General features: G+C 35.3%; 1 protein-coding gene across 1 annotated transcript in view; it reads left to right on the top strand.

Annotated features, from left to right (window-relative positions):
- LOC105053370 (cycloartenol Synthase) overlaps window positions 1–23,810 on the top strand; it is a 96,578-nt gene extending 72,768 nt beyond the window's left edge. The window contains 8 exon segments of the mRNA XM_073244978.1: window positions 3,180–3,236; window positions 8,057–8,081; window positions 8,084–8,102; window positions 8,230–8,373; window positions 8,497–8,674; window positions 11,978–12,058; window positions 20,922–21,005; window positions 23,400–23,810. Coding sequence (XP_073101079.1) covers window positions 3,180–3,236; window positions 8,057–8,081; window positions 8,084–8,102; window positions 8,230–8,373; window positions 8,497–8,674; window positions 11,978–12,058; window positions 20,922–21,005; window positions 23,400–23,519 — 708 coding nt within the window. The 3' untranslated portion in view covers window positions 23,520–23,810.
- Window positions 23,811–25,114: the final 1,304 nt, after the last annotated feature.

The following is a 25,114-nucleotide window of genomic DNA, read 5'->3' as shown; positions in this document are numbered from 1 at the left end:
ATCACTTATTAAAGCTTATGCACCATTTATCTAATATGGTAAAGCTTGTAATATTTTTGAACATATATAATATTATTGAACTGGCGAGCCTTCTAAACATTAATGTCACAGAAAATTGTTAAGATGCATTCGACTAAGGATAGTTTGGGTGATCTAGATAGTTGTACTAGATTTTCTACTTTCAGCCTGTTTGTTGTGTGTGTGGCTTTTTCTTTCCACACACCCCCCCCCCCCCCTCCCTTTTTTTTTTTTTTTTGAGTTAAAGGTGATGGAAGTGAGGCACTTCCAAATTTTCTGTCATTTTTTAGTTGGAAGGAAATTCCTCTCAGTTTTTCTTAAGTTCAGATATAGATGTAGAATAGCTAGTTTGAGCGAAGACTCCATCCATTTACTATTCTACATAAGAACTGATATTCCCATCTATCAGGAGGGAGTAACAGCTCAATTCACTACCGGCTAAAGAACCCCCCATACCCAGGTCTAATTATTGCTCGGATTAGGTCGAATGGACCATGCCAAATCCCATGGTGGATATATAACATACCTTGTCACCCCTTGCATTTCACCAATTCCCGATTGCGCATTATCCACCATGCATATGCTCCGAGAGACATGTTCCATGCAATAATTTTTCCGTACCCAGAATCTCCTTTTCGCACTTCTGAACAAATATACATGGATGCATGGGCTGCATGGCCATCTTTTACATGATGCTAGAGCTTGTCTCTTCTACCAACTTCTCATTGCTAAAATCTTTTTCTTCGGACAAAGTGTTTCCTTCGGTGGAATTGGCCGCTACCCTCCCATCGTTAAATAATACAGGGTCACTGCTACTGTTCTATATGCTTCGCCTCCTGTCCGTGCAGTTCATTTCTGAAATAAGAAAATAGCTGATTTTATTGTTTCAGTTAAAATCTTGGCCTCAAAATTGAATCTCCTATTAGTTCTTTCCTTTCATAATATCCAACATCCAACTGCTATCAGACTCTTGACAGTCAAAAAAATTTTCTTCACCTGAATTTGATTTTGCCATTCACCCCAACCCTTTAAATGTCTAAAGGCAGGCTGGGAATGTTCAATCTCTGAAGAAGGCATCTCTAAAAGCTTTTGGCAAAGTTGCAAACAAGCATCAAGTGACTGGCCATCTTCTTTTCGTCATAGTATGATTAGGGTATATCCTTATACCCTTTCGAAGTAAGTTGTAAGCTGTGAAAATCTTTCTATAATAGCAAAGCAAGTTAAAAAGCTCGACTTTCTTCAGAATTGGAAGCTTTCAAATTATTTTTCCAAACTGAGAGAATACCTCCATGCATAGGAAAGGCGTAGTAGTGCTTCACCGAAAAGCTTATAGATGAACTCTGTTTCCACATGCGGCCATCTACTTCTCTTGTAAAGGTCACCAAGCCCAATTTTAGAACTAGATCTTGGAATTCAACCCGCACGGCAAATGCCATAGGACTTCTAAAATTTTCGATCCAATTATTCCAAGATAGAAAGTTAGCCAATGTTAGAAGAAGGTCAAGAGCCATCAAGAACAAGTTGGGAAAATTGGAGCCATAATGGATAACTATCCATACATATGTTAAACTAGAAGGAAGCCTACCTGCCATTCCTCACGACCGAGATAGAAACTTCTTTAAACAACTTGAAGACCCTTAGAACACCCTTCCAGAAGGGAGTTGCAAACCTTTGAACATTATCAGAAAAGCTAGATAGTGGCTTGAATCAATAATAGACTCTGCATATTAGCCACTATCAAGGTCTTTGTTGATCTTCATAAAATTTTGCTAACCACTTGAGGAGGAGGGCTTGATTCAATATTGTGAGATCAGATATTCTCAACCCCCCCAAGTTCTTTGAGCGATAAACTTGTTTCCAACTAGCCGAGTATTTGACTTTGCTGCCTTGATCTTGGCCACTCCAAAGAAACTTTTTGCAAATCTTGTTGATCCTTTGAACCAACCCCATCGGCAAGTGATGAAAACAGCCATCCAATACATTTCTACACTTTTAAATTTCACAGTGGAAGGAAACGGATCCAAGAGGTTTGTTGCAATGACAAAATCCAAAAGTTTCCTAGGAATGGTGAGACTAGGATACCGTTGGTGTAGAACTAGCTAGTTCGGCTAGTAGGGTGGCCCACTTGATGCACCCAGGGGCCATCATAGAGCAAGGTCTATGAGAAAACCCTACAGCGCACATCAATTGCAAGGCCTGAGGAATGATGGTGATCATCAGTTCTGTTTCCCAGGTTATGCCTCTCTGGCGAACTGCTCCTCTTGCCGGAATGGAAAGAGTGGCCCTACTGGTTCTCTTTCATGGGATCAGGGTTAGCAGACCCAAACCAGAATTCCTCTTCACTATCTCCCGCCTCACCACCTTGGGAAGAAGAAAATTCGTACGTAGATTTGGGTGTTAGTAGAAGTGAAATTAACCATGAGTTTTACTATCTAGATAAGATGTAGGCATATCGGCTGGGAATGGTTCTATAAATCATTTTTGGTCTGTCCGGTCCAGCAAATGCATGCTCACCGCACTCGGTCATCTAATACACACTACTACTGTACATGGCATTAATAATTTTAATAAATCTAACCTAACCTTGACGTAGAATAGATTTGGACCCAACAGTTTACCCGGTATATCAAGTACGTATTTTACTCTTATGCACGTCGTTTTTTTTATAAATTTTATTAATTATAATCGTTGAAGCTATGTGACTAATAAGTTATATTTTGAGGACATGAAGGGGTTGTAGCTAACCAAGTCATGGTATTCTCTTGGGACACACCACCGATCCGAACTTAATGTGTGCCAGTTATGTTATAGAAAACACATGAACTCAACCTGTGAACTTGACTGTGTGACAGTTTTCTCTCTCCTACACTTATTTGGTCTTAACCTGATTCCTAGATTGGTGGAGTTTCAGACAAAATTTAGACCAAGCCTTCAATAAGTTTGAGTTTAGCACTCCTAATTATCACATAGGAATTATTCTTTATCAACAATTTCTATGTAACGTTACATGCATGTTTAAAGTTTTCGTCTTCAGTTATGTTAGCATATTCAATAGCTCTTCTTTTCCCTTTTTTTTTTTTTTTTTGGAAATTGTGAGGGACTAAGGTACTCCCCTCACGTTCAAATTCAATAGCTCTTCAATATTGTTTGTCTTGTTGTAGGATAAAAGTGGTGCTTATGGAAGTTTTGAACGAATAAGAACCTCTCCTTGGTTGCAGGTCCGTTCTATCTTAAATGCATATCCCTTTACTACTATTGCTAGTTGTTTCAGTATTGTTCCCCCATCGAGTTATATTTTTAACTTAAATGGTGCCAATCTCGTGTACCTGTTCATAGTTAGGGGTTAAGTGTTCCATATAATATTGATGCCGATCAGGGACCAGCAGGCATTCATGGCATGTGAAATATTCTTGAGTGTTGTATTTTGGAGAATACGTGTTTTGGATGCTTAGATATATATGTTTACCAACGTATTGAAAGCAATCTCTCATCCTAAAACATACTAAAGACATTGATTGACAAATAATCAGGTGCAAAACATGTGCACTCCATAAATAGTCTAATGCATGTATCAAACTAGCTAATAATAGCACAAGAAAAAAAAAAAAAAGGATGGAGAAGTTTGAAAGAGAAAAGTTAAGAAAGTGAAATATCATCTCAATTAATGCTTCAATTAAATTAACTTGATTAAGTCATGCTCCTCGTCATTTACATTTCAATTCTAAAGACCATCTTTACAATTACGACGGAGGTGGAGGGGGTGAGAGAAGATGAAGGAAGGAGTGACAGGGAAGGTCAATGTGGTGTGGGTGGGATAAGATATGTACGTACGAAGGATTTGAAGAACTAGATAGGGAGATAAAGAGAGTCCAGGCTTGCGTTGCAGCACGCCTCCACGTAGGCTAACATTTCCAATTTTGATCGTATTTGAACAAGGATTTTAATAATATCACTATCACGGAATAGCATTCAAAAACTTCACAATGTTATGGGTCATTGTGAAACATGTACCGTTATGAAGCCAATTTTTTTGTGCATGTCTATGTGAAGAACGTTACTGTGTGATGGTTGTTGTTACTAGTATCATAGTAATATAAAGCCATAGTATTAATTAGTCATCATAAATAAGTTGGACTACATGCTTAACATTAAAGCTTTGGTAAAAGATTTGATGAAACTAAGTTCTTACTAAACTCATTGATTTGTGGTTTCAGAATTTAAGATCGATCTCAATACCTTGCTCAAATAAAAAAGGGGAATCACACCTCAACTTAGAGCCTACTCAAAGTCACCATCTAGATTTTTAAAAAGTTCCAAACAGATCCTTCAAGTTTCCAACAATTCTAAATTAGTCATGACATTCATTTTTAGTAAGTATTAACAAAATGGTATCACATGTTTGACATATGATAGCATAAAATTATCTAATAACCAAAATACCCTTTGTATCAGTTGTTTAGGGTGAAGTCTTGGTACAGATCTCCAAGAACTCTTAGTATATAATGCATAATAACATTACCCACTACATATATCTCAAAGCACTCCAAACTCCAACCTACATAGATCTCAAAGCCCCTTAGTATGTGGCACATAGTCAAGCATCATCCATTGAACAAATCTTAAAGCTCTCCAAATATTTACATTCATCCATTTGTATAGATCTCAAAGCATCTTTAGTACATGTGATCTGAGAGGATAATCAAACTTGATGTAAACCATGTTGGCTACTACAAATAGAGATGGACAGAATCCACCACATTGGAAAGCCAAGTTAGAAGTTAAAGTTTCAGAGACCATAATTTGGTCATATGACATCCGATTGGGATGATCTTTTTTTTAAGTCAGATGATTTTTTAAGATCTATGTTGCCATGCTGTGCCCTTTAAGAGATGGTACCCTTAGGATTGGACCCAAATTTAATTTGGGATTTGAAATGGGCTTGTCAAACCAAAAATTTTCTTTTCAGCAGCATTTTGATCGGACGTAACTTTCAATCCAAGAAGAATCTAAGCGAGAATAGATAAAATTACTGTAGAAGTCGAGATCTATCTCCTAAAAAATTTTTATTTTTTCTAGATTATTTTTATAGACACATATATTTTAAATAAAAGAGACTTATTAGAGTCAAGAAGTAGAATCCATTCAAAAATTATGCAAGGGCGGATTCGTTATCATAAATAGAGGCTACATACATTAGTTATTAATTAATTAATGAAAGAAAATAGAACTTAATATATTCTTATAGTTAAGGATCATCTATTGCATAGATTTCAAAAAATTTTGAAATCTTTCATCCATCTACCTGCATAAATCTTAAAACATCCTTAATACATGGCCCAGAGTTAAGGATCACATTGCATAGATCTCAAAGCACTTCAAAAATCTTAATTCATCGTACTTTGAATAGGGCATTTTTGATCATATGTAAATGTAGGCTAACTCTATTTGCTGGGCAAGGAGTTGGATGACTAGCTTGAAGTAATTTGAAAATTTAAAGGTCCCATTTGGAACCTTTTAAAATCGAAGGATGTCTCTGGAACAAATCTTAAGTTGAAGGGATGTCTCTATAATTTTTTATAAAAAAATATGATAAATACAATAATAATGGAGAGCTCTATGTAAGCAAAGTATCTATTTTAGTTTATATACTTGCATATAACCCGCACAACACAATGCATATGGTATAGTTTTTTTTCTCTTTTTTCTAACTATTTTTGAAATCTAATAGAACAATACAATGAATTATAATAAATAGAAAGCTTTTTGTTGGTACAATAAGTAGAAGGCTTTAATAGCTAAACTTTTGTTGCACTTTAAGTGATAAATTTTAAAATTATGGCTGAGTAGAAACTCTTGGCATTAGATTGGCATCATTATTAATAGCTTAGTGTGGCAATACAAACATCAATCACTAATGTTATCCCTACTGAATATATGGGGTATGGTTTTTTTCCTTTTCAAAACAATAGTGTTAATACTAATTGTATAGAAAGCATATTATTCTGAGAAATAAAGAAGTGTATTAAATATGAGCTTATAAGCTGAGCCTCATTGAGAATTAATACTGATTGTTATCATTATGCCAATATTATTACACATTAAGTTTATTGAGCATATCACAAAATCTATATCATAGTATAGAGATGAGTATGACAATTTAATATGGTACTTTTTTTTTAATATTCTTAAGTGGTTTTCTGCCAATAATATTAATACTAATATTTCTATTATTGTTGCACATCAAGCTTGATCTTGTTAATTTCATGCTACTGATAAAAAAAAAATTATATTAATTCATGATATACTTTTACTATGCAAAATTCACATATTATATGTATATCTATCAATGTAGTAAAATATAAAATAATAAGATCAATTCTAGATATGGATAGGATGCAATACCAAAGAAAAGTATTTTTTATTAATTTCAGTGTATACTGAGCAAATAAGGGCCCACTAGTTATCTAAAATAAAGAACTCTACTAATAACATTATTAATATCAGCATTCATGTGGTAAATGGAGAGCTCTATGGAAGTAGATCCATTTTAGTATTTATAAAATATGTAGGACATTTTAAATGATTAGTGGTAGAGAGAAAAGTTAGCCAGGTACAATGCACAATTTGGACCCTCACAGTACAAAGAGGTTGTGGTTTTAGGGCCTCTAAGGCAAATCCAAGTTATAGAGGACCCATTAGTGGGAGACAATTGACACTGCTGCCAGTTGCATAGCATCCATGTTTGGGGCTTTCAATAGGAAGAAGAGAAAGAAGGGCAGAGATTCACCAATAAGAGCACTGTATTCATGACTTGGATCCACATGTCTGTCTATTAAGTTCTCAAAAATCAAAATAGCGAAGAATTGATTAGATGTTGTAAAAGAAGATGAAAAGGGATATATAAAGAGCAATGGCAAAGTTATCACACTTCAGCCCATATAAATATTGCCTTTAACACCTACTACACCGGCATGATCAATGCCATCCAGAAAGCTTGCCAACATCTCGAACCTCCTAGATCAAAAGATATATATATAGTGAGTTACTTGATGAGATTAGGAGGAGCTAGAGGAATGGATGATCATGCTATGGAAGAAAATGGCCTGCAAATGTGTGATGCAAGCATTGGGCCTATCAGAAGAAGTATTATCAATGTTTTGACAATGTGACAAGAAAATATCTTTTTGGAAGTTGATGTTTGATGGAGGAGTTACTAATCAGATGGAGAGGAGCATGTCGTGCAAGTGTTTACAAGTCATGGATCATAGTGCAAGGCCACCAAAGATATTCTAAAGATCCAGATGTCACATATCGCTTAGACCCTATGTTCAGCCCACCATAATATGAAGTCCATGACTTCACCAAAATCATACCTCTCTCTCTCTCTCCAACTAGTGCTAAAAGATGCCCCAAAGAAAATGCCTTAAAAAATTATGAAGTCGTTGTTATTGGATATAGTCGAATGGACTCTATGAAGTCTAACACTCAGGCAATGGAAGAAAATCCAAATTCATTGGAAGATTGTGACCAGATGCGAGGTAGCAAGGAACTAGTCAAGGAAAGCACCAAACTCATTGAAAAGAAGGAAATATGAAGAAGAAACGAAACGGTGTTGTTGGAGCAATGCACTCTAGTAATTAAGCTGGTTGACTGAATTCCCTGAAGTGGATGCTGGTTTTTAGTGACCAACTCATACAAATGGGCAACATTTTATGCAAAATAAAAGAAATGGTTACATTAACAGCCCATTGCATTCCCTCATTTTAGCTCTCTTTTTTTTGTTTTTCTTTTCCATCGAAACAACTTACTCTAAATCTCAGCAATGCACAATGATGAAATTGTAGCCTTGGAAATGACAATCAGTTTATTATTGAGAAAGTATGAAGTCTTACAATAAAATGACTGCGGCAGAAACCTACAACAAATGTTTTGCACAAACTTAATCTAGATTATATAATGAAAGCTTAAGTCTCTTTTTGGCTTTCTTTTATTGTTTTTGCTGGAATATGCTCCCAATTTCATTATCTTCTACTTACAGATAATGAATCCTGACGAAAATGTGGCGAACTTATAGTCGAAATTCAGTAAGATTCCATCCTCAAATTTTTCTTAATTTATTTCCTCAAATCTTTTTCTATTGTTATAAAATTTTTAGGAATATGATTCCCCAAAGCCTGGCTTAATTACAAATGCGCAATGTTCTTGTTGCAGATACGTCGAATGCACTGCATCAGTAGTCAGGGCTCTATCGTTTTTTAAGAAACTGTACCCTGACTATCGCAAACAAGAAATAGAAACATGTATCGCAAAAGCAGCAAATGCCATTGAAAAGATGCAAAATCCTGATGGATCATGGTTTACTTATTTCCTAGTTCCCATGGGCATTTCATATCCATATTATGTTACTTTCTATATCTGCATCATCTTTCCAATGATTTGTCTAACTCGGCGCCCATTGACATGGATAATTCTCAATAGGTATGGCAGCTGGGGCGTCTGCTTCACCTATGGCACATGGTTTGGGATAAAGGGGTTGGTTGCTGCAGGGAGGTCCTACGAGAATAGCTCTTGCATCCGCAAAGCTTGTGAGTTTCTGTTATCAAAACAACTGGCCTCTGGCGGTTGGGGTGAGAGCTATCGATCATGTCAGGAAAAGGTAAAAATTTCAAACTGTTCAATGCAAATATTTTTTTCCTTCGCTCTTTTTTTTTCTATTTTTCATATCTATCTTTTTTTCCTTTTATGCTAGTTACGAGGTTTACTACACTTGAGCTATTATTAATTCACTTGTTTGAACTGTTATATATATATATATATATATATTCACTTGCGCTATATGTTTTATGTAAGTCATCAAATGTTAATTTTTCTTGCAACACCACATATAAGTTGGAACTCTGATTTTACCAGACGATGGGAATAAAGTGCAGATTATTACTGCTTTATCTTCTTATATAATCACCTGTGTAATGTTATATATTGGAGAGTGCCTAGGATCAATACATCAACATTCACATAGCACAACATATCTAGCACTGTAATCTTCCGCTTCTAGTGTGCATAATCATTACCTTTATTTCTTTGGTGCAATTCTTCCTTCACATCCTCTGTGTGTGTGTGTTGCTAGTTTTTGATGCAGCATTTATGTAATGAGCTAGGAGATGGAAGAACAGAATTCAGCTAGCGATAGCCATGAACAAGTTCATTTTCGGGTTTCACCAAATATTGGATCTTAGCATTCTTTTACTCCTCTGAAAGATCTTAATTAGTGTTCCTTGAATTATGCATCATGGTTAAATTCAAATGTTTCAGGAGTCAATAATTGGTTAGAAGTTACAAGCATAATATAGAGCTGGATTTATTATACTGTTTAGGTTTTTCTCCTGTCAAGAAGTTTCATTTTCAGGGTCTTAGATAAAATAGAATCTCCTTTACAATCTAAAATAGATCAGGATTATTAAATGTTATGGGAGGTGCATACAAGCTTCCACTAGAGGGGCTTTTGGCAGTTTGTTGAGGTTTTTGGTTTCACTGACTTTGTAATACTGGACTCTGCATACCCCTTTTCTTATTCCTCTTTTATCCTCATATTCTGATTTATTTTTCTTTGTAGCATCCCTTAGTGGCCGTTCACATGTACTAATGTGATCTCATAAAGGGGTATTGATATAATCTAAAAGAGTATCCAGTTTATAGGAATTTGTTTTCCTTCCAAAAATTTAACCCCCTTTTCTAAATTTTCTCCTACCACTGAAGATTCAAAAGCTGCTTCACTTTGAATTTTCTTCCAGAGATGAAACTTAGTTTGCTGACATCAACTGATCTGTTTCATTTCAACCTTCATCATCAATCATTTGGAGTTTACATGAGAATGATGCAGAGAAACATATGTCAAAGTTCACGACAACTCAAAAGAGCAAAACTTATGCACGTCCAATACCTCCGTTCCTTTTACCACCAAAGATAGACTAGGATTTTCATCCTATTCTAAAATTGGAAGTATTCTTCCTCCATGAAAGAAGATGATGGAATGAGAAAGTAGTTAGCATTATGTTTTCTTAAGGCACGGAGTGATCTAAATTGTTAGAATTGAGGATAGCTATGGAGATTTTTTCTTTTCTTCATTCCTAAAATACATGTTCTCGTTCAGGACCCTGAAGCTCTTATGGGTGATTGTTGTTGTGAGGAAGGGAGCATGGAGCTTCTTTAAAAGGAACCTTTAATTCAAAGAAATCTAAAAATATTGTATTTCGTTATCCATGCTTGTCGTGCTTGTTATGGAGATTGTGATGATTATAGATTTAAAACATGGAAATTTGTCTTTTTGTGTATTCCAATCCCTTAGGCTTACTCTCTTTTCTTGGAATAAAATTCAAGTTACATTCTTTGAGTCACATGAGTATTTATAGGTTTATATGGATTGTGATTATTGGAAACTTTGATCACAAGGAAAAACCATAACATAGGGAGGGAACTTTTCATCACAAATGAGTCGTTTGGCTAAGGAAAATGAACATTTGAACACATCCTACTTTATTGTAATTTCTCTTAGGACTTATTTAGTTCATGGGAAAAAAATTTCTTATCAAAATATTTTTCCTAGAAAAGCTGACTACTATGAATATGATGCTTGGAAAACTGATTTTGTTATGTTTGATTAATCAAAAAAATAATAATATATTTCCAAGTGCCTTATATTTGATTGAACATCTACTTTCATGGAAAAACTATGTAAAATATCTATTATATCTTTAACCTTATCTCATTATATTCATGGATTTGAGGGTACTTTTGAAAAATAAAAAGGATCCAATTCCCTTCCTATAGGAAAGCCAAAAAGGGTTTTTCTTTTCCATGAAAAATGGGAAGGTTGCTCTCATAGGAATACCACTTTGCAATCTCTATTCTTTGGAAACTCCAACCAAACAAGAGGAGTTCCTTCATTATTCCATTAAACACACTTCCCCCCTCCTATTCCCATCAACCAAAGGAGTCCTAGATTTTTTTGGATCTAAGATGTGAATTTGGCTACAATTGCTTCCACTTTTTCTAAATAGATGGTAGTTTGACTGTTAACTACCTTATCCCTCTTGCTACACATACTTTTAGTGTTCATGCTCAAAGTGTTCCTTATTTACTATTTTATTAAATGGAGTGCAAAATGACATCATGAATGAGCCAAATATAGGTAGATTCCACAAATATAGGTATATCTACCACACAAAAGAATACATTAATAAAGCTGAAGTAGGATGGGCTAAGCAAGGATGTCTTTTAAGTGACATACAATTGCTTAGAAAAGCTGAAGATTTAAAGGAAAATTCAGACATCTATAATAGTTGATTTATTGAATGAATCATAATTTCAAATAATTCCATGTAATCAGGAGGTGAAAATAAGGCTATTCAATTGAATTTGTAGGAAAACATCTTTTAGATTATTTTGTAAGTTCAGATTCATCACATAAATGACAACTTTTAGATCACTCCTTTACCATAATTTTATTCATAGGTTTACATTTAAATAAAGACTAGAGCTTATCTGAGTCATGATTCAAAAATTGATGATTCATAGTCAAAGACTCATTGTTATTTTCAACTCTATCAACATTCCTTTCAACAAATCCTCACCTTTTCATGACGTACTGCTTTGATTTATTTTGAATTATTGGTTGTCATATCTTTAACTTTTCAAAATGCTATTACCTGATGACTAAACATCATTTAGCAACCTTTATTACCCATAGCCCATAAAATAATATAAATCAGACCTGCCAACGGGAACGAAGTCTTATTTTTTCAACCATAACCTAAATCCATTTATTAAAATTGCTTGAACCATATTTGGATAAGAGATATTGAATATTTATTTGACACAGTTTGAAATATTAACATTTAAATTAATATCTTTGATTATATCATTTTATGGTAGTTGTAAACTACTTTAGCTTTTGATATAGGTGTATACAAATCTTAAGGGAAATAGACCTCATGCGGTGCAGACTGGATGGACCATGTTGGCGCTTATTGATGCTGGACAGGTTTGTTTATATGATTTACACTTAGTGTCGTATTCAGATAAACTTACACAATGTCACCTCAAATGCAACTATACTTCCCCAATATTACGTCCTTTTCATCTTTACCTAACCTATGCAATATTTTTTTTAATATTGAGTCAATTGAAATTATGAATATGTCACAATTTTTCATGATCATGACCAAGATAAATCAGTATATTATGTTAGCTTTACTAGTTATGTTCCACCATTGCTTTGTGCCTAAACCCATATATATCCTCCTTTTTGTATCTTCTTAATTTTTACATATAGATTTTGTTTATTGGTCCTCTACTTGTTCATCCCTTCAACCTAAGCTAATCCTCGAACCTGATCTGGTCTTAAGATAAAAAAGGAAGGCTTTGGCCCAACTTTGTAATAAACTCTACTTCACTTCAGTAGATGTTTCACTCATGGAAGAGTCATAGGCACTGTTTGACGTGATCATTGGTCTCAGCTACCAATATTGAGGGCTTTGCTGCTTCTTATGTAATATGGAGAACTTCTTGTAAGATGGCCATAAGATCCATTAAGCTAGCATTTCTAATCTCAAAAATATAATGGAGAGCCTCTTGCTTTTTCTTTTAAATCAGAACTCCATCAACGGTGGTGAATCATTTACAAAGGAGTTGTTGGATCCATTAAAATGATAGATTATTAGTATCACCATCAAAAAAGGTGAGACTTGGCATAAAGATAAGATTGCTGTAATGTAACTTGGAGGTCAGGTTAGAAACACAGAAATAGTCTCTCTACATATAGTGGTAAGGCTACGTATCCCTAACCTTTCCCAAACCTTGCAATGGCAAGACCCTCGTGCACTAAGCCATGCTTTTTTGTTATTGGTCATACTATTAATATGAATAGAAGACTATATCATAAGCATTCAGCTTGGTTAAAGAAATGATCATTGATCCGCTATGTCCCTGGAGGGACTCTGGGTCCACGACTAAGATATGAAGATCATAACATAACAGAACTTTGTGGCTCTAATGGTCTTAGTACTCCAAGGAGAGGAGGTGTCAATGCAAGTTTCAGTGACACAACAAACGTAGGAAGCAAACAACTAAAAATAAATTATATTAGAAGCTAACTAGAATAAAAGAATAATCAGAAAGAAACTAAATAGGATCTAAGGATCACTAATAGCCGCACCTCACCATTGAAGGTCTTCATCGATTCTTGGAATCCACCAAAGATCATTGAAGGAAGCTGTGACTTGCTAAAATCCACCAACTTGCCATCAGCATTCCTAGGATCCATAAAGGGTTTTCTCTCAAATCGACTGGAGCATGCACAGATCCCACCACACTAGAGGGACACCAGAACTGCACTCAAGAGAAAATTAAGATACTTCATCAATTGGAATTTGAGTATATAGAGGTGGTATTTATGAGTTCTCGAGCCCATTTTACAATGATAGGAGTAGACTCAAGGGTACCCTTTAGAATCAGATTATGACTTGAATTACATTCAAAGAAAGACTTCCAGAGCTGTATCTGACAGCAGTTAATTTGCCATCCAAAATGAAGAGCTGGCACTCCAAATGCCTTCAGATATCTTCATGGTTGAGGACGACTCAAATTTGGATCTAGCGGTATGGTTTTATGCTATCTAATTTGATCCTACAATAAGGTTATGTCTACTAGATTGCATATTAGGTTATATAGATACTACTTTAGTCATAACTTACTCATTGGAGCTTTGATTAAGGTAGTTTAAGATGTATTACAATGCTCATTTGATGCAATGGAAGTGGTTTGAGATTCAAATTTCATTTGTGCTGACCATGGTGAATTAATCTTTCAGATTCATGCGCATGGAACTACTTCTAACGTTTCAACTTGGCCGACTATATTGACTGTTTCACATAATTTAAGTCCACTAGGTATCCATGAGTCAAGTCTACCTCATATTCTCTGTTACTAAACTAGGGATGGTCCAGATCTAGTTTTCTTTCAAATGGTGTGTAGACTCGTCCTTCGATCTTGTTGCGGCATAATTTTTTATTCAACCATGATGTTTTCTTCTCTTGGCGATATTTGGCTTATTTCAACCATCCATTGAGGTCTTTGTTATGGAATTTGATATTAAAGGACCTAGGTCATGTTGCTAGCAGGTGGGTCGTGTCCAGCCTACACGAGCTCCCTTGGCTCAAGATACTTTGTCTCCTAATGAATAAAAAAGCCTCAAGATTTCATCACTAGACTCGATTTCTTCTTTTGGCATCTCAGAGATCCAAGCGGGGCTTCGCACAATTATGTGTCCATATCCCTTTCACGTGTAGTATTGGTACCTGATTTGGATGCTGGGTGCAATTCTTTTCTCAGTATTGGGCACCAAGAGTTATTTGGGCTTGCTTCATTTATGTAAAGAGAAGTTCTTATTGCACCGCGCACGGTGCACAACGAAGTGCATCGCACGTGGTGGTTGGCGCGGCGGGCCCCTGCAACTTTTTTTTTTTTTGCCCCAGCCCCTCCAGTCTCGCACGCGTGATCCAATCACCACGCACGGTGCACAAAAAATTTCTCTTTATGCAAATGTTAGATGTTGATTTGACCCTCCGGCTTGGACAATCAACTAATGGGCTTTGTTCTTTTGGCACTTTTCAACCCTTTTGGCTACTTGATATGCCTCTTCCAAATTCTCCATTTATGCTACCAACATCAAATCTGGGATTTCTTGGCAAAGTCTATATGAAACCTTGCAATTTGCTCATTTGGGGTCCTACTACGGAAATGAACTGAAAGTGGGAGGTCAATAAACTTTTTCTCAATGTTCTTGGACAAATTTGGTTCCTTCGGATCTGCTTGGATGATCAGACCAAAAATCTCATAAGATTCATAAGTTAAGCCAATACAATTAGGAAAAATGAGATTGGGTTTGGCACATTTTTTCAGCAATATTCAAAAGCTTGTAGAGGGGGCCGGCCCACCCCCACCCCCCCAAAGGCACCTCTAAATATTGCTGCTTAACCCGTACTCATTTTTTTTAATTATATTGGTCTAACCCATGAATCCTATGAGATTTTTGGTCCGATCATCTAAATAGACCCTTGGTTGTTAAATCCAAATATAGAGTTTTTAGGTGTAATCTAAAAGAATGTATTGGTCCTCCAGCATCTCCTTCATCTAGGCCCATTTTTTGATATGCCCTTCCCATAGTAAAGCTTGGTTATCTTCTGAAGTAGAGAACTAGATGCTAGCTGGCCTTTGAGCTTACTCTTCATGTTTTGGACTTGCAAATATATACGCATATATGAATGTATGAATGTATTATGTAGAGAAAGAGAGAGAATAGTCTCCAAATGAGTAGATTTGAAGGTAGATTTAGTTTCAAAAATGAAGATTCAAGTTGTTGAATATGATATGCTACCTCTAGGCTACCTACAAAACAATAGATGAAATTATGTATGTATTATGTAGAGAGAGAGAGAGAGTAGTCTTCAATCAGGTAGATTTGAAGGTAGCTCTGATTCCAAAAATAAAGATTCAAGTTGTTGAATGTGACATGCTACCTCTAAGCTACCTACAAAACAAAGATAAGGATTGTAGAGACCCCAGCCTATCCATCTAGTGGTTACAAATGGGCATGATCATCCTATTTAAACTATCCATTTGCAACAACTTGATGCACAAACTAGGGGCCTCTAAACTATATGATTTTTGGGTTTGTAGATAGTTTAAAGATGGTAACTCATGCTAAATGACTTGAATCTTTATTCAAAATGATGGTCTTTTGATTTTGTTGACCAAATTTGGCTCTTGTATTTATTATTAATAAATAGATAAATATGATTTTTAATAGATAAATAGATGTAATATTTATTTATGATCCTAGAGTGTCACTAGTGATCCGATCAAGAAGAAGGAAGATTTTTTTTAACCCACTCAACTCAAATCTCACAAAAAAAATAGAAGAAAAAAAATTTTGAAAGCATGCTTAAATCTCTTTTTCTTTTATTGATTAATTTAAAAATAAGATATACAGTTTTTATTTGTAATACCGAGGTCCATCTTTGCATAATTTGAGTTAGATTCATCTTTCTAGCTTCTAAAAAGATATAAAGTTCTAGTATGACTCTTTTATCTAAAATAAATAAGTTGACTCTTTACCTAAAATAGATGTGTCTAATAGACATAATCTAAAAAGGTCCAAAATTCTATAAGAGGCAACTCTCCACTTTGATATCAACTCTACCCTCTGTTACTCTATCAGATTCAGATTGAAAATTATATCCAATAAAAATCTTATCTGAAAAAAAAAAATTTAGTTTGATCAGTCTATTTTGAGTCCTCAACAAAAAAATTTTGGTTTGATTCAACCTCCTAAATGGTTCGCCCCAAAGGTATGGAAAAAGATACCAAATTTCAAACAAAAAAAATCCTCTTAATCAAGATCATATGATCAAATAATAGTCTCCTAAAGTTTGGCATACAATTTGGCTTCTTGATATGGTGGATCTTGCTTCTAGATCCTATCCAACTCTATCTGTAGTGGTGAAAGTGGTCCATATTAAGTCTGAGGATCCTCTTGGATAGAGCTGTCAAGACGGGCCGGCCCAACTCGACCCACCTCAACCCATCCTGATCCGTCTTTAAATGGGTCGGGGTGGGCTGGCCCATTTAACTGATGGATTGAAAAAATTTCGATCCGACCCGATCCGTCATGGGCCATGGGTTAAACAGACCAACCCGTCAAAATTCTAAAAAAAAAACTGTTAGGGTTCTGTGGTGGCACTGGTGGGCGTGGAGAAGCCCGAGTGGAGGGGTGGGGCGGACTCACGAGCACGCCGGGTGGAGGGGTTGAGAGGGATCGAGGGGTGAGGACGGAGGAGCCTGTCGGGAACTGGGGGAGGGGGGCGGGGGAATGTGAGCACGACGGCCATGGGGAGTGTCATGACAAAGGGGCATGGAGGGTGGGATGCAAGCATCGGGGTGGGGTGCGTGCAGTCACGGGGGGATGGGAGCATGGCACCGAGGAGGAGGAGCTTGTCGGGGAGTGGGTGTGGAGGGGAGTCGGGATACGAGCATCGAGGAGCACAGAGGAGTTCGCGGGAGCCTGGGATGCAGGCATCGATGGTGGGAGGCCGCGGAGGAGCTCATTGGGGCCAGAGGCCATGATGTGGGCGCTGGGGAGTATGGAAGAGCTCGCCAAGGCTGTACCAAAAAAAAAAAGAAAAGAGACTCACCATGCCACCATGGGCAATGGAAACTAGGCGACGGCATCCGGATGCGGTAGCGGCTTCTCTTGGTCTCTCCTCTCTTTCTCGTTGAAACATGAAAGGGGATAAGGGATTAGGAAAAAAGGAAATTTAAATTTGGAGTCGATAGTAATTTTAAAATATAATATATATATATATATATATAAAGAGGCAGGTCAGTCCACCCCGACCAGTCCCGACCCACCAATCCAAATGGAGCGGGTCATTTGACCCGCTTTTAAATGGGTTGCTAAAATCTGAATCCAATCCATCCCATTTACATGGCGGGGCAGGCCAACCCGATAGACCCAATCCAAATTGACAGCTCTATTCTTGGATTAATTAGATCTGTTATAGACTACTCTAACCACTTCTAGTAGGTCTTCACAAGGTTTTGGTCAAGATCCATCGTACCTAAGACTTGATCGGAAATTTTAATTTTCAAAGGCCATATCTTTTTGATATAGCATCCATTTTTAATGTGCCAAGTGCTGACATGAAGCTACCGATGGATAGGAATATAATGACCCCTAAGGGGTTTTCACACAGTGGATGAGGGTCTATAATAGAATTTGGGCTTGAAACAAGTCAGTCAAAGTAAAAAGCTTTTTTTAGGTAAGACTTTGAATAAATCTCCAATTTGGGAGAGTTAGGTGTTGTATCAAATAGCAAAGTTGATTTAAAAGTTGAGATCTAGCTCTAAAAAGATTTTAGCTTTGGTGATTATTTTCACTAGTGCATAGCTATTTAATGAAAGCTGTAAGATCTTATAACTAGAAAAAGAATCCAACTCGGATTCTATAAGGGCGGACAAAAATAAAGGACCTATGTAACAATTTTATTTATCTTGACTAAAAGTAAGGAGCTTGGAACACTATTTTCAAAAATTCTAAATATTTTATATTGTTTTATTCTAAGATATTCAAGTTAAGTGGGTTAAAGAAAATACTTTGTTCTCCTCAATTCATCAATTGATTAATATTATATATAGATAGAATATTTGATTATCTAATTTCTTAATCATATAATAAAATTGGATAGTAATCAAGTTTGAAAATTTTTCATTAAGATTAACCACAATAAGATGTGTTATGGCCAAATTTTAACTGGTTGATATACTTTACCACTTGCTTTCCACTATCACCATCTTTATTTCATTAGACCAAGATAGATGTATACAAAGTTTGCCGAATCAGTATTGGAGGTCATACTAGCCAATGATCGGTAGAATTATATAAATTCATACTATGCTATTCCAAAGCATATCAAAACAGAAAAAGCTTGATTGGGAGGTGGAGATAGAGAAAGGGAGAGGGAAAGAGCGAGGGATAAAAGGAGAGAGAGAAAAGGCTCAAATCCAAAAAGAGAGATAGAGGTTCAATCTAGGAGAGGAAGGGAAGAAGAGAAGCGGAGAGGGAGAGAGAGGGAGAGGGAAGGGGAAAGAGTGATACAAAGAGTGGGAGGCTTGGATCCGATGATAAAGAGAGGCTCAAATCCGAAGAGAGAGAGGGAGGGAGAGGGAGAGGAACTGAGGGAGGAACAGAGGGAGAAGGGAGAGAGAGTCTAAAGGATGGAGGTTTGGATCTAATGAGACAGAAAGGGAGAGACGGAGAGGGAGAGAGAGTCCAAGACATGGAGGCTTAGATCTAGTGAGAGAGAAAGGGAGAGATAGAGAGAGAGCGAGAGATTTACTTGGCCAAGGATGGCATCATCGTCGAACTAGCCAAGGATGGCAGGCTGCAGGGTTAGGATTCCAAAATGGTTGAGGAGTGAATGAAGTAAAGCAAAGTGAAGGGGAGAAGGGCCAGAGACTTTTCAAACCACAAGATTGAACTATACTATTTACCAACTAGTTCAATACATCCTAAATTGGCCAATAGCCCTAGATATATATAATATTTACTTATAACATATAAGTTTATTTCAGGTTGCATTTTCTCAAACTTGACTTTGATCTAACTTCTCGATCAAAGAATAGCTTAGGTAGTAGCCTGGTCGAAACTGTTACTAAAATTGATCTATACATGTCATATTAGGGCCCAAGTATGACTTCTTGGCGTGCCTTCTTATTTTCCATCATCACCATCTTTATGTCATTAAACCCAACAACTTACAGAAGTACAATCAATATGAAGAAGTGGGTTCTTGAAAGACATTATTTGTTCCATTTACACAAAGGTAGTTGTTAGATTCAATATTTGAGATTAGCTCTTTTTTTTTTTTTGAACTTCTCTACACAAATGTGTACATATGCAAGTGCGTGTCATGTCCTTTAATGTACAAGTATATCATAGGTTCACATCAATACATGTATTTATGAGTGAATGCTCATTTAATGTTAAACATGCTCATCCCATCAATTCGTGGCTAACTAGATTAGTCTTATTGTGGTGCTGAGTTTCTATCAAAGGTTGAATGCTCTCAAAGAAATTTCTAAAATATTAATTCTCTCTACTATTGTATCTAGGTTTATTTACTTACTCTTACTTTTGGATCTGTCAGCCTAAGTTTGAGAATGTCCCCTTCACAAAGCTATATCTAGCCAAAATTACTTACATAAAAACTATCAAATTTTTTGCAAAGTCCTCTATTTAGACCACTTTTATCTCTCTTTTAGTGCCATAAATTTCTTACTATATCTCTACTAGTTCAACTACAAGTTTACCCCAGCATTCCATCTATACTAAATAAGTTCATGAATCCTTACTGAAAGACTAGTCAAAGATATGAAAATATTACTTCACTTGGCTCAAAAAATATTCATTGGAAATCCTTTTTTTTTGCATATCAAATCCTACAATCTTTCATATTTGCGTATTATTTCCTATAATTTTTATATTTGCATAATATTCCCAATACTCTTATAATTTGTTGCACAAAAGTCCCTAGTTATCCAAGCTTGAATCAAATATGCTCGATTTATTCCTCTAATGTATGCTAGTTTACAAAATGTTTCTATTTTGTTGACTATTTCGGCCAATATAAAAATTATAGAGAGATGTTGGGGAAGAGGATGAGAGGTGTTGGTGGGTTAGGCTGAGGTGTGATGAGGGAGAGGGGAGATAGAAAGAGAAGAGAAATTTTTTGTGCACTCCGTGTGGTGCACGAATACACGCATCGCATGTAGTGATTGGCTCACGTGTAGGGCCAGATAAAAAAAAAAAATTCTGTGCTGCTGTCTGGCCCCGCATATGAGCCAATCATTGCACAGAGCCGAGGTGTGACGTGAAAAAAAAAATTCATCGACCTCATGCGAGAATCAATCACTGCGATCAGTGCGCGTGGTTCTGCACCGTCTGCGGTGCACCAAAAATTTCTAGAGATAGAAATACGTAAGTCCCCAGTCTCTGTGTGGTTCAGTCCACTTCAAGGGCTTTTTATTTTTTTCAACTGCAATAACCTTTATAAGAAACACTAGTAGAAATAATTAATATATATATAAGGAAACAAATTGCAGGCATTAATGTCCACATATAAATTGGAGGGATTAATATGCAAGTATGAACGATTGTAGGGACTCATAAGAAGAGCCCGTCTTTTTAATGTATCAGCACTATAGTTCATTTTTATTGCACAGTTACGTACATTTTGTTGGATAATGAAAAAGACTGCTTATTATTTCGTTAAATATCCTTGAAGCAGGCTAAAAGAGATCCAGTACCATTACGTCGTGCTGCAAAAGTGCTGATTAATATGCAATTGGAGAGCGGCGAATTCCCACAGCAGGTAAGTCACCATTACTGATTAGCTAATTAGATGATGGTAATGGTGCCAATCATCTGGTGGTAGCATCTCGAAAAACAAACATATGCATTTTATTAAATTGCCAAGCGTCAACAATTCAGCATCCTTTTGACAATTATACTTCATGATTTTTTTTTTTGGCAATAAACTATTAGGGCAAAATGAATGATATGTCATCTACGATGCATAGGTCATGATGTGTATCATTTTAATGTCTAGATACCAAAATCATGTATTTTAAAGGAGTCCTTCTCATTAGCTACAAGGAGAGAAGGATAATTTCAGCAGCTCCTTTTTAACATTTTTCCTTCATTTCTGGTTTTAGAAACACGCAAACCTATTGAATTTTACTTCATAAATGTGACATTTGTATATCATGCTCACGAAGATCTTGAAACTGTATCCACTGCTCAATGCATAGGTAGGAGGTCCTTGAAAAGCATAAATTTTTTTTTTAGATATTTTAAACATAATAAATGATAATTAATGGTGTAGATCCTCTACTTAGATGGCCCACAGTTGATTCTATCTCTTCTCTTTGTGTTTTCACTAATTGTTATTGATTGGTAATTATTTATTATAATATTTTTAACAAAAGATAGTTTAGTAAAATGCTATACAAATATTGTCCATCCTTCATCTCATTCCTCCTATATCAAATAGAGAAAAAAATTATTTCCACCCATCCTTCCATGTTTCACCAAATATGAGAGGATGATTTCATCCATCCATCATTTCTCCTCCATTCATTTTTCTTTTAATCCATTCTTCGTCTCAAACAAAGGGTTTAGTTTAGGCATATGAAGCTATATACATACATCCATATATCCATACATACATACGTATGTATGTATGTATATGTATATATGTATGTGCATATAATATATTAACATGGCACAACTCGCAACTGCATGATGGAATCACTATACAAAAAGAGTAAGGTTGAAAATGGATCTAGTACTAGCGAATCAATATATATATTTATATTATTTAATGAATATAAATACGGATATGAATGCTAGTAAGATACAAAAATTCATATTCATATTTATTTTAAATGGATATAAATATAAATTCAGATATAGAAAATATGGATATAAGTCAGATAATTAAACTTTATAACTATAGATTAAAGATATTACTAAGTAGATGATAAATCAAGTTAATAATATATTAATGTAGCCATTTATTTTCTTTAAAAGTTCATCAATACTATATAAAATTAAATAGGATTTCAAATAGAATCGAGTATTTGAGTAAGGATCAAATATGTAATTATCGATTAATATCCATATCCATTTTTCATTGACAGATTTAGATACTGATATGGATATTAGTCAAATACTCAAATTTTTCTTTATATTTGGATATATTTGGATATAAAAATAGATTTGGATGGATATTATTCAATCTATTTTCAACTATAAAAAAAGAGAGTATTTTTTTTTTCTTTTGCCATATATCCCACATTGGATGGAGAGCACACAGTAGCATACAAAACCATATATAAATTATTTAGTTAGAATTGTATATTAAGGATTTAAAATATGTGATGGTAATCAAAACATAAGTAAATAACCTTCAGCTATTATCAATTTATAACACTTATTGATACTAAAGAAGTAAACAATATATATATTTATAATCTTTATAACTTATAATTATATAAAAATTATATAAATATTTAGTTTATACATAATTTTATAAATTAATTATTAATAAATTAATTATATAAATAATTAATTAATTTATAATTTAGTTTAAATAATTAACTAATATTATACAAATAGTTAATTAAAAAATAGTAAATATAAATAGAGAAATAGAAGATAATATAATTACTTAATTATAATTATAAAAATTATATGTTAAAATTAAAATAATAACTAATAAAATTTAATAGTATATGATTAATAGTATATATAAAAATATATATAAATAATATGAATGAAAAAGTGAAGAATTATTATATTTTTATTAAAAAAATTAATGAGGGATAATTTTATTAATGCCAAAGTCCATCCTTTAATGCTCCATCCATCCTTCCTTCGCCCTCTCAATTCGAGAGGATGCAAAATAGTGGGTTAGGATGGATGGATAATCCCTCCTTTCTCGACCATTCTTGTTATAACTTTTTGAATAAAATAGTAGATAGAGGCCATTTATCCTTGTAATCCCATCCATCCACCCTCTTATGACTCCAACCAAATACAGGATAAGGGAGTAGGATAATACAGTAGTAACATATTCCATTTGTATGTCTTTGTTGAAGCTCAATAAGCTTAGAGTGTGAAAGGATCGATGTCTAAATTGAAGTTCTGATGCTATTGATGACTTCCTCTGTATACTAGATATGACCATTGCTTTTAAGTGCAGGAATGTTCAGGGGGCTTCAACAAAACTGTCACGCTTACTTACAACAACTACAGGAACATTTTTCCAATATGGGCTCTTGGAAAATATTGGACCGAAATCCTGCTCAATGCCAAGAAATGAAGATCCTACATGTCTACTTATATTACTCTTGTTGCCTTGATATTGATAATAGTTCTCCATGCAATGAAAGAATTATAGTATGCTGGAACAGCCAATAGGCTTTAATTATTAATTATATTTAAAGTGTGAAATACTCTGAAAAATCTGCATGGAGAAAAGAAAACAAGAGGGATATATTATGTCTCTTGGTTCTGTAAACCAACTTTAAATATTGTTATATGTACGCCTCTGAACTCTCTCTCTTCAGGGATGAAATCAGATCATATATGGGTAAGATATTGATATCATCCATATCCACTTTTATCCTCTAGGCTACAAAATATGAATATGAATATCAGCACTTAAAAATATATATTTATACATAGATATGCTTCAATATCTTTTATTTGTTGGACTGCCCATGAAATGTGATGTATGGAGACATTACACCTGTGCTTCTTTAAACAATTAAAATCCGGTTAAACATTGGAGATCTCAATAAAAAGTATGTGTACAATTGTCATTTTAAAATGAGAATGTTTGCGAGTCCTATAAACCAAGCAATCTCATCCTCTTTCACACATCTCTTGCAGCGGATCTGCATGGATCATCTTCCCCTCACCTCCTCTAACTTGACCGAAAAGTGCTCATTAGTGCATGGGAAAGTTCTCTGGCATTGTTGATTTTTGATTAGGTTTGCACGCTCACAATTCGATATTCAACTAGCTTCCTACGAACTCATGAAGTTGAATTGGTCCCCCCACATAGCCTGTTGTAGGGGGAACTCATGTGTCAACACCAAACAAACGTGCTGTAGAATCGATCATCTTGACCCCCAGCCATGAGGTTGCTCAAGCTGTGTGTATGTGTGTATGTATTTATATATATATACATGTATATACATACATATAGATCATTGAACCTTTCTTCTCATTGTAGATTTTTCTTCTTTAGGTAGAATCTCAGTTCTTTGAATCTTTGATTACTCGTTGATCTCTGACTGCAGTGTCAACACTTGAATTACAACTTTTCTCCCTTTTGCTTGATGTAGAAAAAGCCACCCTTCATCTTGGGCGTGTGGGAAGATGGGACGCCCAACACTTGGGCGTTGGAAAGAGAGGAAGAAGGGGTGGCGTGGAGAAGGAGAGGAGGAAGTGATTTGAATTCTCAAAATTTAATTATTTCTTAAATCCTAGGAGACCATCTCCTTAAATAGGCCTTTCTTGATTCCAAATCAATATTCAATCAGGCTAAAAGAGTTAAATCTTATCTCATAAGGTCTCTTATCTTTTAATCTAATTTTTTCTTAAGAAAACTAGACGTAATTGGAAAGGCCCTTGCCTCAAAAGCCAAATAGATATGGTGCCCTCATCTTACAAGGCAAGATGAGAGACCGCTACTTGATGTTTAAGGCAAGTATTTGGGGTGCCAACTCTTGATAATTTCATGCACAAGACAAGAGGTGTGGCCCCTCTCTCACTCCTTCCACATCTAAGCAAAAGAGGGGGCGGACCCCTCTCTCTTTCTCACACCCTCTTCAAGTGATGGCGCCCCTTAGAGTTTCCAAAAAAAGGAGGCTTGCACCTCCTCTTCTTTCCAATATTTCCACATCACAT

The sequence above is a fragment of the Elaeis guineensis genome, chromosome 10 (genome assembly GCF_000442705.2).
Source record: "Elaeis guineensis isolate ETL-2024a chromosome 10, EG11, whole genome shotgun sequence".
In the NCBI taxonomy this organism is placed as follows: domain Eukaryota; kingdom Viridiplantae; phylum Streptophyta; class Magnoliopsida; order Arecales; family Arecaceae; genus Elaeis; species Elaeis guineensis.
The sequence above is the reverse complement of the archived record's forward strand: the minus strand, read 5'-3'. Positions and strand labels throughout refer to the sequence as shown.